Source organism: Aquarana catesbeiana, linkage group LG11, assembly GCF_042186555.1.
Source record: "Aquarana catesbeiana isolate 2022-GZ linkage group LG11, ASM4218655v1, whole genome shotgun sequence".
In the NCBI taxonomy this organism is placed as follows: Eukaryota; Metazoa; Chordata; class Amphibia; order Anura; family Ranidae; genus Aquarana; species Aquarana catesbeiana.
This window is the reverse complement of record NC_133334.1, coordinates 253,316,795-253,329,323: the sequence shown is the minus strand read 5'-3', so window position 1 is coordinate 253,329,323 and position 12,529 is coordinate 253,316,795. Positions and strand designations below refer to the sequence as shown.

Below are 12,529 nucleotides of genomic sequence, written 5' to 3'. Positions count from 1 at the left end.
CAGCATATTGTCTATGTGGTCAGTACAGATAAGCGGTACAGCAACGCAGAGCTTACCAACTATATGATTTGTACAGGTAAGAAGTACAGCACTACGAGATATGAATAAGCAGTACAGCAGTCTGAAACAGGCTGTCTAAATGGTCAGTACAGAGAAGCAGTACAGCAGTCTGAAACAGGCCGTCTCTATGTTGAGCACAGATAACCAATCCAGAGTGGGCCTTTTATATAGTCCGTACAGATAAGCAGTACAGCAGTCCAGAGTGGGCTTTTATATAGTGAGTACAGATAAGCAGTACAGCAGTCCAGAGTGGACCGTCTATATAATCAGTATGAATAAGCAATTTAGCAGTCCGGAGCAAGCTGCCTATATGGTCAGTATAGACAAGCAGTACAGCAGTCCAGAGCAGAGCATCTATATGGTCAGTATAGATAAACAGTACAGCAGTCTGCAGTAGACCAGCTATGTGGTCAGTGTAAATAAGCAGTACAGCAATCTGGAGCGGGCTGTCTATATGGTCAGTACAGGGCAGGCTGCCTGTATGGTAACACAGCAGTCTGGAGAATGTCATCTATATGATCAACACAGATAAGGAGTACAGTAGTCTAGAGCTAGCCACCTATATGGTCCGTACAGAGTGGGCCACCTATATGGTCAGTATGGATAAGCAGTACAGCAGTCCAGAGCAGGCCATCTATATGGTAAGTATAGATAAGTAGTACAGTAGTCTGACGTAGGCTGCTTATATGGTCAGTACAAATAAGCACAGCGATTTTTACCAAAAATGTGATAATAGTGATAGAAGACATCCATTCTACTAAAGACACTAAACAAAACTGAGAATCCGTGAGATGGGAGGGATTAGAGCCTTAAATTTTTCTATGTGACTAGTTTTTCACTTTTAACTTGTGTTGCCCACTTAGAGAAATCTCAGTTTCACTTATTTCCTAGAGGTCAGATGGGATGATACAACTCAAAGGTAACGGACAGGAAGAATAAGCAGGAATAAAGAGATCCACACATGAATCCAGCAATCTACCCTCTGAATTTCAGAGGACATAAATAATACTGGAGACATGGTAACCAGCACACCCACACTACATAAACTACAGGGGTGACTGTATAATATATATATTAGGGTACATAACAGCTGTATATCATAGAAAATAGAAAACCTGCTTCTCGTCCGGTCTCAGCGTCATGCTTGGTGGATCCAGTATGAAGGTGGAAGCTTTGACATCATGTTGGAAGCAGAAAGTCACCTCGGACTCCATAGGTGATGCATTATAGATGATGAGTTTCTCCATGTTCTCTGGGTACTGTCCTGCTTTATACCTGCAGAGGGAGGTAGAGATAGCAGTCTGTGATGGTTGTCATTGCACTCATTCTTACTAGAAGCCTCCTATAATTTATACAGCTTGACATACATGATCCCGCTACAGAGCCATAGGACCCTACCCTGGGCTTATTACCATCTACCTGCCAAATCACGAGTCAGATGCAACAATCTGATGTACTCACTTCTCCCGGCTCTTCCCGCACAACAGAGGCCCAAAATCAAACGTGCCGCTGCTCAGGATGAACTTCTTCTGCACAATTTCATCACTTTTGGAATCCTTCTTCCGGTGGGGGAAAACAATTCTGAAAATCAAAGCACTTACCATTTACTGGGTTATTTAATAGGCAACAACATTACACGAGGAATGTCTCTCACATATATCAGAATGAAGAAAAATACAGTTATTATTACAGCCATGTTCCTGAAATGTAAAGGGTTAGGTCACCTTTACCAATAAACTGCTTATTCAGGTAAGGGATGCCTTTAGATAAAAACAAACTGTGCAGTTTTCACTAAAGTTGGATAATGCCCTTGCTATAAGTGTGGGCCATTTACATACCTCCCAAAACCTGACAAAAAAACTCCCAGGGGTGGCATCATCCTGTCCTGTCTTGTTGCTAGGATGTTGCTAAGACATTCTCAGCTGTTACTGCTCACCCCCCACCAACACAGGAGTGAGCTCTCAAACCCCCACACATGTGTGGCCTACTATCGCCTCAATCGCAGCATCGCTGAACTCGGAGCTACTGTGATGGGGATAGAGACGCATGCAAAAGGAGTTTGAATTGGCTGGGAGTGTCTTAGCAACATCCTAGCAACAGGGCAGGTTGGGATGATGCAATCTTTGGGAATTTTTCTGCCAGGCTTTAGGAGGTACATAATTGGCCTACACCTATACCAAGGGCATTACTTAAAGTGTTAATGAATTAAAAAAATATATATTAAAATAACAAACATACTTACATGCTCTGGGCAATGGTTTTGCACAGAGTGGCCCTCAACCTATATGGTCCCCTGCCGGCACTCCTAGCTCTTCTTCTCGGTGGGCTCCAATAGAAAGCTGCTGCCTATAGGGACTCACCTGCAGGTTAGCTCCCGAGCCGCACTGACTGCATCCGTAGACACAGACTTTGAGGCCCCATCCGCCACTCCCTCGTCACAGGATTTGACTTACAGCAGCAGAAGCCAATGGGTCCTGCTGCTGCCTGAGTCCCTGAGGAAGAGAGGGGAAAGAAGACTGCTGCCGGAAGAGCGCTGGATCATTGACCGCCTCAGGTAAGTGTGTGGTGTGTTTTTTACCTTAATGCAGTGAATGTATTAAGGTAAAAAAACACCCAAGCGTTTAGAACCACATTTACTTTGGTCAAAGCTGCACAGTTTGTTTTTATTTACAACTGCCCCATACCTGCATAGGCAGTTTTTTGGTAAAGATGAACTAAACCTTTAATCCTTCCATGGATATAAACAATCCTTACAAGGAATTATGTATTATTCTAAAAAGAATGCTAGTGTTTATTACAATGATGTGAAAGTTAACATGTCCCCATGTAGATGACATCTGTCCGTCCTTACTTGGGGTCCAGGCTGATTGTAGGAAAGGAACAGATGCCGCGGCAGTACAGCTGGTACCTGCGCCGGGTCCCAACAAGCTCAAAGTTAAGGGTTTGGTCAAAGTTCCCAATATTGTTGGACTGGAAATGAATGCGCAGTAGGACTTGTCCTCCAGCCGGGACCACCCAGCGGAATAATCCTAGCCTGGAGACAGAAGAAAATGGGACTGTTATGTACATTCTGCTGCTGCAGTACTGAAACAAGCAGCTGTCAATCACTGATGATTTACAGCACAATGATCAGTGCAGACATGATAAGTATTATAACACATTGACATTTGATCAGTACATTACATTATGCTGCCTTATGGGGTTACCCGAAACTGGGAAATCACCCATTTGCTACTTAGAACACTATACTGGTATTATCATGGCATTTTCTATATATTTATTTATTTGCTAATCTATGGTGTAAGACACAAATGCTGTATTCTTTCAAAAATATAACATTATTATTATACAAGATTTACAGTATATAGCGCCAACAGTTTGTGCATCGCTTTACAACATAAAGGGAGATAATACAGCAACAATATAATTCAATACAAGAGGTTTAGGCGGGCCCTGCTTCTGTGAGCTTACATTCTAATAGGGAGGGGCTGACATATTTGTAGATGTGCGGTAGAGCTTGACCAGAAGGAATAAGAATTGATCTTATTGTAAATGCAAAACATAGGGTGTTCTCCTTGGGGGAGGTAAACCCATAGCATGTTGTATGTAGATCTGGTTCAAGTTCTAAGCTGCTGCCTCTTTAATCACAATGGAGGAATCGCCCATCAGAACATCAAACTGCAGATATGTGCTAGAAAATTCATATAAAATTCTTACTGAACATCAGATACAGCCAATGTGTTTCAGAGGATGGGACTCCCCCCTTCTTCAGGGCTTATACAATGATTTATAAGTTGATCAAGGCAGAGTTTGCAGAATAGCCTGAGTTGGGGCTATATTGAGGCTGAGTGTCAGTGTCAAAGGATCAAGAATGACAAAATGGCAACAAAACCAACAGAACATTATCTTACTTTTGGATTTTTTCTGGCTGGGTCTCTCCTGCCAGGCTGTTGAGCTCCTGGTCAGAGACGGGTGTCCTGGCACCAGGTGGTGGTGGTGGAGAACGGCTGTCCTGGTTCTGCTGGTTCTTGCGGAGAGAAGAGGAGCGCCGCTTGTCCTTCTGACTCTCTCGGCCTGTGTCTCCAACTTTCTCTTTCCTGCTGCGACTCTTCGTAGGTGTCACCTGCTCCTCCTGCGATCACACATAATGAAGATCTCTTGATACAGCTATACTACATCGATACAACTGATACCTCTACAGTACCTCACAGGTACTCTGTATTTCATATGTTTAGTCTACTCCTCATATACAGCAAAATATTTCCATAAGACATCTCTTCTCCTGGAATGTGAGATCCTACACTGGTCTGTCACCCAATGACACACAGTGGTAGAGTTGTCTTCTCACCTTTAATGCTGAGATGGTCAATACCGGGTCCGGCTCAAGCTCTGCATCCTTCTTCTCTTCAACAATCACATTGGGATCATCTGGGGAGGCTGCTATAAAGGTGAAGTGGCTAAGGGTCTCCTGGTCAACAGGCAGTCCCCTCCTGTCTGGGAATGGGATGACTGAGAAGATGTATGGAGGTGGGATTGGAGGACCAGAGGGACCTAGGCCAAAGCCTTCAAGGAGCTGTCAGAAAGAAGAAGATAAAAAAAAGACAGATTAAAGCACAGATTGCCCTAAGTGTCTTCATTGGCTTAGTGACTACTACCTAGTGTCAGGAGGGTACAGAAACAAGTCATTATATACAACGTATAATATACTGTTTTAAATAGGAGGTTGGCTTACTTTTTTATTACTTTTGTTTACTTGCTGGTTTTAAAATAATACATAAATACAACAAAAAAAACATAAAGCAAATCAAGCCCCCATTACACTCCCCACATCACCTTTCATGATGGATAGGCCATCACCATGACAGACTGGGGGGAGAACAAATACTATACTGAGGTTTTAATATACCAAGCTGTGGTCTTCATCTAACAATGTCCACAGCAGCAGGTGGGCCTATGCTGGTACAGGGAGGAGGGTCAGCACCTGATGGTCAGTTGTCTGGCAAGTCTTCGAAACACCATGGAGGTGGGTGGGCTGCGGGTGCATTGGGGCAAGCTTTGTAATTCACAGCCTTTTCAGCTGTCTATTACAGACTATGGTGGTGGCACTGTATTTGTATAAAGTAGAGGCCCAATGGAGGATCCTTTGGTTTTCTGGAGTGCCAGTCATGTGACAATCTTCAGAGTGCCACTGAAATTGACACCATGTGTTCACCCTGGCTCCTGCATAAGAGGTGGATTTTTAAAGACAAATTAAAAGAACAAACAGCTAGAAGTATTGTTTTGCATTGATTTGTAAATTTATGAGGGACAAACAAAGTAGACTTCCAGCCTCAACTTAACTAGTCCTAAATATGCTCCCCCCCCCCTCCAAACATGTATTGACTAACCTGTGTAAGAAAGATCTATATACTTACCTATTCTCAACCAGCTTCATTCTGATCAAGTGATACACTCTATTAGCCAGCAGTGGCTGGAGGGGATAGCTCAACAACAGCTGGAAATACTTGGGATAGGTGACGTTACCCATAAGCTCCCATGTCCCAGCCATTGTCAATGCTCCTTCCTCTTCCATGCAGCCGTCGCTGGCTGACACAGGGGAGCCGGATCATGTGACCAGACCAAAGCAGGCAAAATATAAGTACATTTATATTTCTTCTTTACACAGGTTAATCAGCATAGGTGTTAGGAGGGTGACTAATTAGGTTTAGGCTGGAATTTTATTTTAAAGTAGAACTATAGACAAAAAAATTTATTTTGGAAACAAGGTAGGGTTATAACCCCTTTCAGTTTTTCTGCCGTCTGTGTCCCATTGAGGAGATTAGCGTCATTTCCTGTCCAATAGCAAAAACAGGAAGTGAGAGAAAATCCCTGCAAATTAAGGGAATCCCTTGAGGCCCCAGGTAACTAGAACTGGTGTTCCTATTATTTTCTGGAGACAACCAAAAATTTGGGATTTTCGTTTACTTTTACTTTCAATGTTAATATTAAACAGGGCAAAAAGAGAGGATGAATCTCCCTGATGAGGGCAGAGACAGCAATAAAAACCTAATAGGTGTTCTCCACTCTGTCCAAAACAAAAAAAAAAAGTTTTGTCTTTAGTTATATTTTAAATCCTGGGTGTGCTAAAAATAGTATAGAAAAGGAAACCTGGGGCTGACCTTATTTAATAAGATATTAACAAAAGATTACAAAGATAAATAATAGGCAGTGGCTAGTCAGAACATAGACTGTTGGTTCCTGATTGATTGTTTCAGGTTATCGCTCTTTTAATGATGCGTCTTACAGATGAGCGCTCTCACCTCCTCCACCGATGGCAATGTCCCGCTCCGTAAGATCTGCTGTTCCATTGGCTCCTGGTTTCCGGTAACTTGCAGGTCATAGTGAGGGATTCCCACCTCTGTCCTCAAAAGCTTCAGATCATCCTTGTGAATCTCCTGGTCATCCTGCTCTGGTACCTGGCGCATTCCTGCCTCGTCCTCCATACTCTTCATCTTCTCCATTTTTTCTTTCTCCTGTCGTTCTTTCTCAATCCTTTCCCTCTCCAGTTTTTCCTGCCTTTCTCGCTCGCGATCCTTACGGTACTTCTTCCCAGAGGGGGCGTGTCGCTCAGGAGCTGGCTCTTCGCCCTCACGCTGGCTGTCCTCTGCAGCAGGAGGTGGCAGGAGGATGCCTTGCACTCGGTCCCAGAATATGAGGATGTGTGAGATCTCCTTCTGGGAGGATTCATAGTTGCTGAATCTCTGAATCAGTTGTTTCTCGCTGTCACTGAGGGAATCGTTCTCAGGGTCCTCAGACATTGTGACATGCTGGGCTATGTCTTTATTCTTCTTCCTCTTGGTGTCCTCTGCATCATTGAGTGCAGAATCTGATCTTTGATTTAAGACTTTTCTCTCTACTCCATAGTCCAGATGATGGTCTGGCTTCACTGTCAGTGTGTTTGAAGCCTAGGAAACAGGAGACGTATAGATTATATACACAATACATATGCAGATTGGTCTAATACAGCATATTCCTTACTACATGAAAGTCATATGTGCCAAAGAGTCTGAGGGATCTGCACCTGTTTGTTCCCAACTTGGCTCTTCTTTCCATCTTTCTCCTCTTTTCCAGAATTTCGGCTCTTTCCTCTCTTCATCTTTTTCTTCAGTTCCTCTTCTTCTTTCTGCTTTAACAGTTCCTCCTGCAGCTTTCGTTCCTGTTCCTCTCGGGCCAGACGGTCCTCCAGCTCCCTGCACCCCAAAACAGGAAGACTGGGAATTAGAGAGGGAGGGGGAGAGAGAGAGAGAGAGCAAGAGAGAGAGAGAGAGAGAGAGAAATAAAGAAGAAAGAAAGAAACAGAGGGAGAAGGATACTGAAAGAGAAAGGAAGGGTTGGACAGAGAGGGAGGAAGAGACTGAAAGAGACAGAGAGGAAGAAGAAAGGGCAGAAGAGAGTGAAGTTGGAGAGAGAGTGTGGGGAAGGTGGGGAAGACAGAAAGAGTAAAAAGGGCAGAAGTAGGAAGATACTGAAAGAGAGAGAGACAGAAAAGAGAAAGGAAGGGTGGGACAGAGAGGGAGGAAGAGACTGAAAGAGACAGAGAAGAAGAAGAAAGGGTGGGAGAGAGAAGTGGGAGAGAGAGGGTGAGGAAGACAGAAAGGGTAAAAAGGGCAGAGGTAGGAAGATACTGAAAGAGAGAGAGAAAGAAAAGAGAAAGGAAGTGTGGGACAGAGAGGGAAGAAGAGAGAGAGAATCAGATATGGGGGGAAGACACTGAAAGAAATAGAGAGGAGAAATAAAGGGTGGGAAAGAGAAAGAAAGAGAGATGGGTGATGGAGAAAGGATTGAGACAGACAGAGATGGGGAAAAAGAAAGAGAGAGACAAGACAGACAAAGGGAGATAGATGCAAAGATATAAAGAAAGCAGGGACAGAAAGAAAGAGAAAGAGAGAGGAAGAGTGAAAATAAACAGAGAAGAAAAGAATAATGAGAAAGAAAGAGTGAGTTGGGGAGAGAGGGAGAGAGGGGAAAAGAAGAAGAGACAGACAAAGGGAGGAGAACAATGGCATAAGGAAGAGGTGGGAAGAGGAGGGAAAGAGATGGCGAGGGGACAGAGAATGTCCAGAAGGGAAAAGAGAGGCATAGCGAGAGAGAGTTTGTGGGGGGGTGAAGGTCAGAGGGAGAAAAGTGACTCAGACTGAGAATATCCCTATAAGATAGGAAATTTGGATGATTATTCCTCACTCACACGGGGTGTACATCACTGTACCCCTATGGAGTGCCATGTTTACCTGCATGGGGATGTAACAACACAGCGGTTGCATGGACCCAGGAGTATAGTTATGCATGCCCCGTGTGAATGAGGCCATAGAGAGAAGCAATAAATAAGGACAAGACCTTTTCTTGCGCTCACGCACAACTTGCAGACGCAGACCATCAATGCGCTCTCGCTCTTCAGCTGGTAAGCGATCATATTCTTCTTCGTCCATGTCTTCCATGATGGCTTTCTGCTCGGCCTGAGCACGCAGTTCTTCCTGTTCTGTTTACAAACAGCCAACAAATACACCAATCCAGTCTCAGTAAAACAAGGACATTGCATTGCAAGGAAGATCAAGGAAGATCACAGGGAAAATGGTGTTATTGGAAGAGCAGGTAAAGCAGAGATTCCCACTTTCATTAATGACAATTAAAAAAACAAATGAAAACAGTTCATTGGCCTCCACTCTACAGACTCCCACCTCAGCAGGAATAAAAAACACATCCTATGCGCACCCCAGACAGAGTGACCCCTAATGTAGCCACCACGTGTCTCCTCTCTATCTGGGTGCCTCATACCTTCCTCTTCTCTCTGTGCTCTCTCACGAGCCTTCATGCTGCTGTACTCTTGTTTCAGATTGATGAGATATATATGCTTGCGATTGTTTAAAGCCTTTAGAATAATGTGTAGAACTGTGGGTGTGTTACGGGCATACAGGGTATCCAGGCCATCAAAGACCACACCACGGGAACAGTCATTCAACTGCACAGGAAAAAAACAAAGAGGGAAATCTAAATTCTGTCCTCTAGTGGTCAGTCTGTACCGGTCCCCCAGCAGTCAGTCTGCACCTGACACCAAGCAGTCAGTATGTACCTGTCAACCAGCAGTCATTTTTCGCCTCTAATGCAATGGTCAGCCTGTACCTGTCACCCATTGGTCAGTCTAAACCTGACACCCAACACTCAATCTGTACCCAATAACCAGTAGTCAGTCTGTATCTGACATTCAGCCAGTCAATCTTTACTCAGCAATCCTCACCTGTCACCCAGTGATCAGTCCTCACCTATCACTCAGTGGTTAATCTTCACCTCTCACTCAGCAGTCAGCCTGAACTTGTCATCCAGCAGTCAGTCCTATTATTGAGTGGTCATTTCTCACCTGTCACTCAGTAGTCAGTCTCTACCTCTCATCCAACAATCAGTCTGCACCTGTCACTTAGCAATCAGTCTGCACCTGTCACTCAGAAATCAGTCTACACCTGTCACTCAGCAATCAGTCTACACCTGTAACTCAGTTTGTACCTCTTACCCAGCGGTTCTTTTACACCTATCACTCAGTGGTCGGTCTTCACCTGTCAAATGAAAATCAGTCTGCACCTGTCACTCAACAATCAGTCTGCACCTGTCACTCAGCAATCATTCTGCACCTGTCACTCAGCAATCAGTCTACACCTGTCACTCAGCAATCAGTCTACACCTGTCACTCAGCAATCAGTCTACACCTGTCACTCAGCAATCAGTCTGCACCTGTCACTCAGCAATCATTCTGCACCTGTCACTCAGCAATCAGTCTGCACCTGTAACTCAGCTTGTACCTCTCACCCAGCGGTTCTTTTACACCTATCACTCAGTGGTCAGTCTTCACCTGTCAATTGAAAATCAGTCTATATTTGGTCACTTGGAACTCATACCTGGAGTCGATCACTCAGGATCTCTATCAGGAGGTCATCAGGTAGTACACAGCTCATCAATCCTTGTTCTCCGGCCACACTTGCACTCACACTGAGTCGTCTTTGTGACGGTCCTGGAAGCGGTGAGCTCCCAGCCTATGATAACATGTAAGGCAGATAATCTTTTACATTGAAGGAAGGACTTTACTGCATTACATAATATCAATGAGCGATTTTTTCAGGTAATGCTTCCATAGAAATATAAGCAAATAACCCTTTGCAGAAGAAAAGGGGACTTCTTGGTAATGTAAGCAAAAGCCCCACCCACTGGGTGTCTAAAACATTCACATGGCCTTAACCAGAATGCTGACCCATGCACAGCACTGGTTTAGTCTAATGGGCCTCAACAACATGGGCAGGAGTGTACAAAGAACCAAGAGGAAGGCATATTTTCTCCTTTTTTTTCTATTGATGAAAGGTAAAGTAAAGCTGGTAAGATGAGGCATAGGGACTTACCAATGACATTGGTGGCTCAGATGGGTGCTGCTGCTTTGTCCTGGCTGTTTGGAGACTCTCCAGTTTACCTTTTCCTGTCTGCAGACTGGTCTGATTACCACGGGAGACAACAGATTGTGGTGCAACTCTAACCTCTGCACCTTGCCCTCCCTCTGCTGTGTGTTTAGCCACGGCCTCCATGCTGAGTGCTGGGTGCCCGCCGGGAATATCCACTGCCTGAGAGGCTGAGAGACAATCTGCGATCAGAAATGTATGAAACTCTGCAGAAATGGTTCTTCCACTCTGACTATTAGGGTTTAAAATGTTGAATCTGATTGGTGGATGTTAACACAGACAGTTCTTATGTCCCATATACTTATAATTGAGGCTGCAGCTACTAGCCCAGACAGATGTGATAGACTTACCTGCCTCCTCGGTTTCTTGCAGTAACTGATCCATGGCCGCCTTTGCACACAAATGTCGGACCCTAAGGCCTGCTCGGCTGTTCCCATCAGAGATTGCTTCCAGCACCACCGAGTCAATGGACAGGCAGGCCACGCTGTAGTGCTGGGCCAGAGCCAATGCTGTTGATGACTTGCCTGCATATAACAAGAAAACAGCTTTTATGCCCCAGATAGATTTACCTAAACACGTCCCTAAGATATCCACATGCCAGAACAGAAAAAAAATGGGAAATGCTGGTAGATAATGGAGCTTTTCAGGCAAACCTTCTCTGTGACAGAGTTTTACACAAGAGAATCTCTAAGGGAGCCTACCCTGTAACTGGTATCCCTTACTCTGATTCAAAATTGCAAAACAAGTTAAAGGTGCACCACCACCATACCAGTCCCACTCTGGGGATTTGGGGTTTTACATTAGCTTCAGGTGTCTCCAGGAGGAGGTTTTCACAGCTCAGCAACTGTGGCTCGATCCTAAGCTCAATGCAAACCTGGTATACTATGTGTATGGGTGGGAGATCACTCAGGCCTTGCACCACATCCTAAAACTAGTAGAAACTGTTCAGGTAGAGCGGGACTTTTTAGGTGCACAAACAATGAACACTATTAAACATTTACAAAACCATTTATTTATTTCATTAAAATCGATTAATAAAACCAGTGATCATATTATGGTCTTGTTTAACATTGATTGGTTCAGTCAACATGTATAAAGCTACAGATGTTGCTTAATCAAACTGATAATCACAGTGTAGTATCATCCAACAATGGTTGGCTCAATCGATTCTCAATAAAGCTACAGATGTTATCACCATAAACACGGCTTCTTCAGGAGTTATTGTAACATGGGTAACCATTCACTGGAGAAAATGCTCTCATAATGAGAAAAATCTTCTGTGTATATGTTGTAGCTTTAATAGCCCTCCATGTATACAACAGGGATGTGGCTTATAGGTGACCATAGCAGAGATAACGGTCCTAGATAAGAACCATGCAAATATTCTGCCATCGGAGGGTACCACAACACCTTGCTTCAGCTGTTAAACTTGCCGACTAGACTAGTATAATCGTCAGGTGTCTTTTTCCTCCACGTGGCTCACGTGGCCACATGGAGGAAAAAGACACCTGCCAATTATACATACTCGTACACAGAAGATTGTTATGAGAGCATTTTCTCCAGTAAATGGTTACCCATGCAAAATAACTCCTGAAGAAGCCATGTTTAAACATGCAGAGAATGTAACATCTGTAGTGTTATTGAATATCGATTGAGCCAACCACTGTTGAATGATACTACACCGTGATTATTGGTTTAATTAAGCAACATCTGTAGCTTTATACATGTTGACTAAACCAATCAAACCAATAATCACAGTGTAGTATCATTCAACAGTGGTTGGCACAATCGATATTCACTGAACCTGCAGATGTTACATTCTCTACATGTTTCGCCATAAACAAGGCTTCTTCAGGAATTATTGTAGCACAGGTAACCATTCACTGGAGAAAATGCTCTCATGAGAAAAATCTTCTGTGTATGTGTTGAAGCTTTAATAGCCCTTTATGTATACAACAGAGATGCAGATTACAGGTGACCAGAGGAGAGATAACGGT

At 43.9% G+C, this 12,529-nt stretch overlaps 1 protein-coding gene across 1 annotated transcript in view; it reads right to left on the bottom strand.

Moving 5' to 3' along the window:
* HYDIN (HYDIN axonemal central pair apparatus protein) overlaps positions 1-12,529 on the bottom strand; it is a 128,897-nt gene that overhangs the window by 32,304 nt on the left and 84,064 nt on the right. The window contains exons 39-50 of the mRNA XM_073605646.1: positions 10,883-11,056; positions 10,479-10,702; positions 9,984-10,118; positions 8,872-9,055; positions 8,434-8,575; positions 7,121-7,289; positions 6,360-7,004; positions 4,409-4,633; positions 3,972-4,192; positions 2,912-3,094; positions 1,522-1,641; positions 1,176-1,335 (exon numbers count right to left, since the gene is read on the bottom strand). Of these exons, the coding sequence (XP_073461747.1) occupies positions 1,176-1,335; positions 1,522-1,641; positions 2,912-3,094; positions 3,972-4,192; positions 4,409-4,633; positions 6,360-7,004; positions 7,121-7,289; positions 8,434-8,575; positions 8,872-9,055; positions 9,984-10,118; positions 10,479-10,702; positions 10,883-11,056 (2,582 nt within the window). The remainder of the gene's footprint in view (positions 1-1,175; positions 1,336-1,521; positions 1,642-2,911; positions 3,095-3,971; positions 4,193-4,408; positions 4,634-6,359; positions 7,005-7,120; positions 7,290-8,433; positions 8,576-8,871; positions 9,056-9,983; positions 10,119-10,478; positions 10,703-10,882; positions 11,057-12,529) is intronic.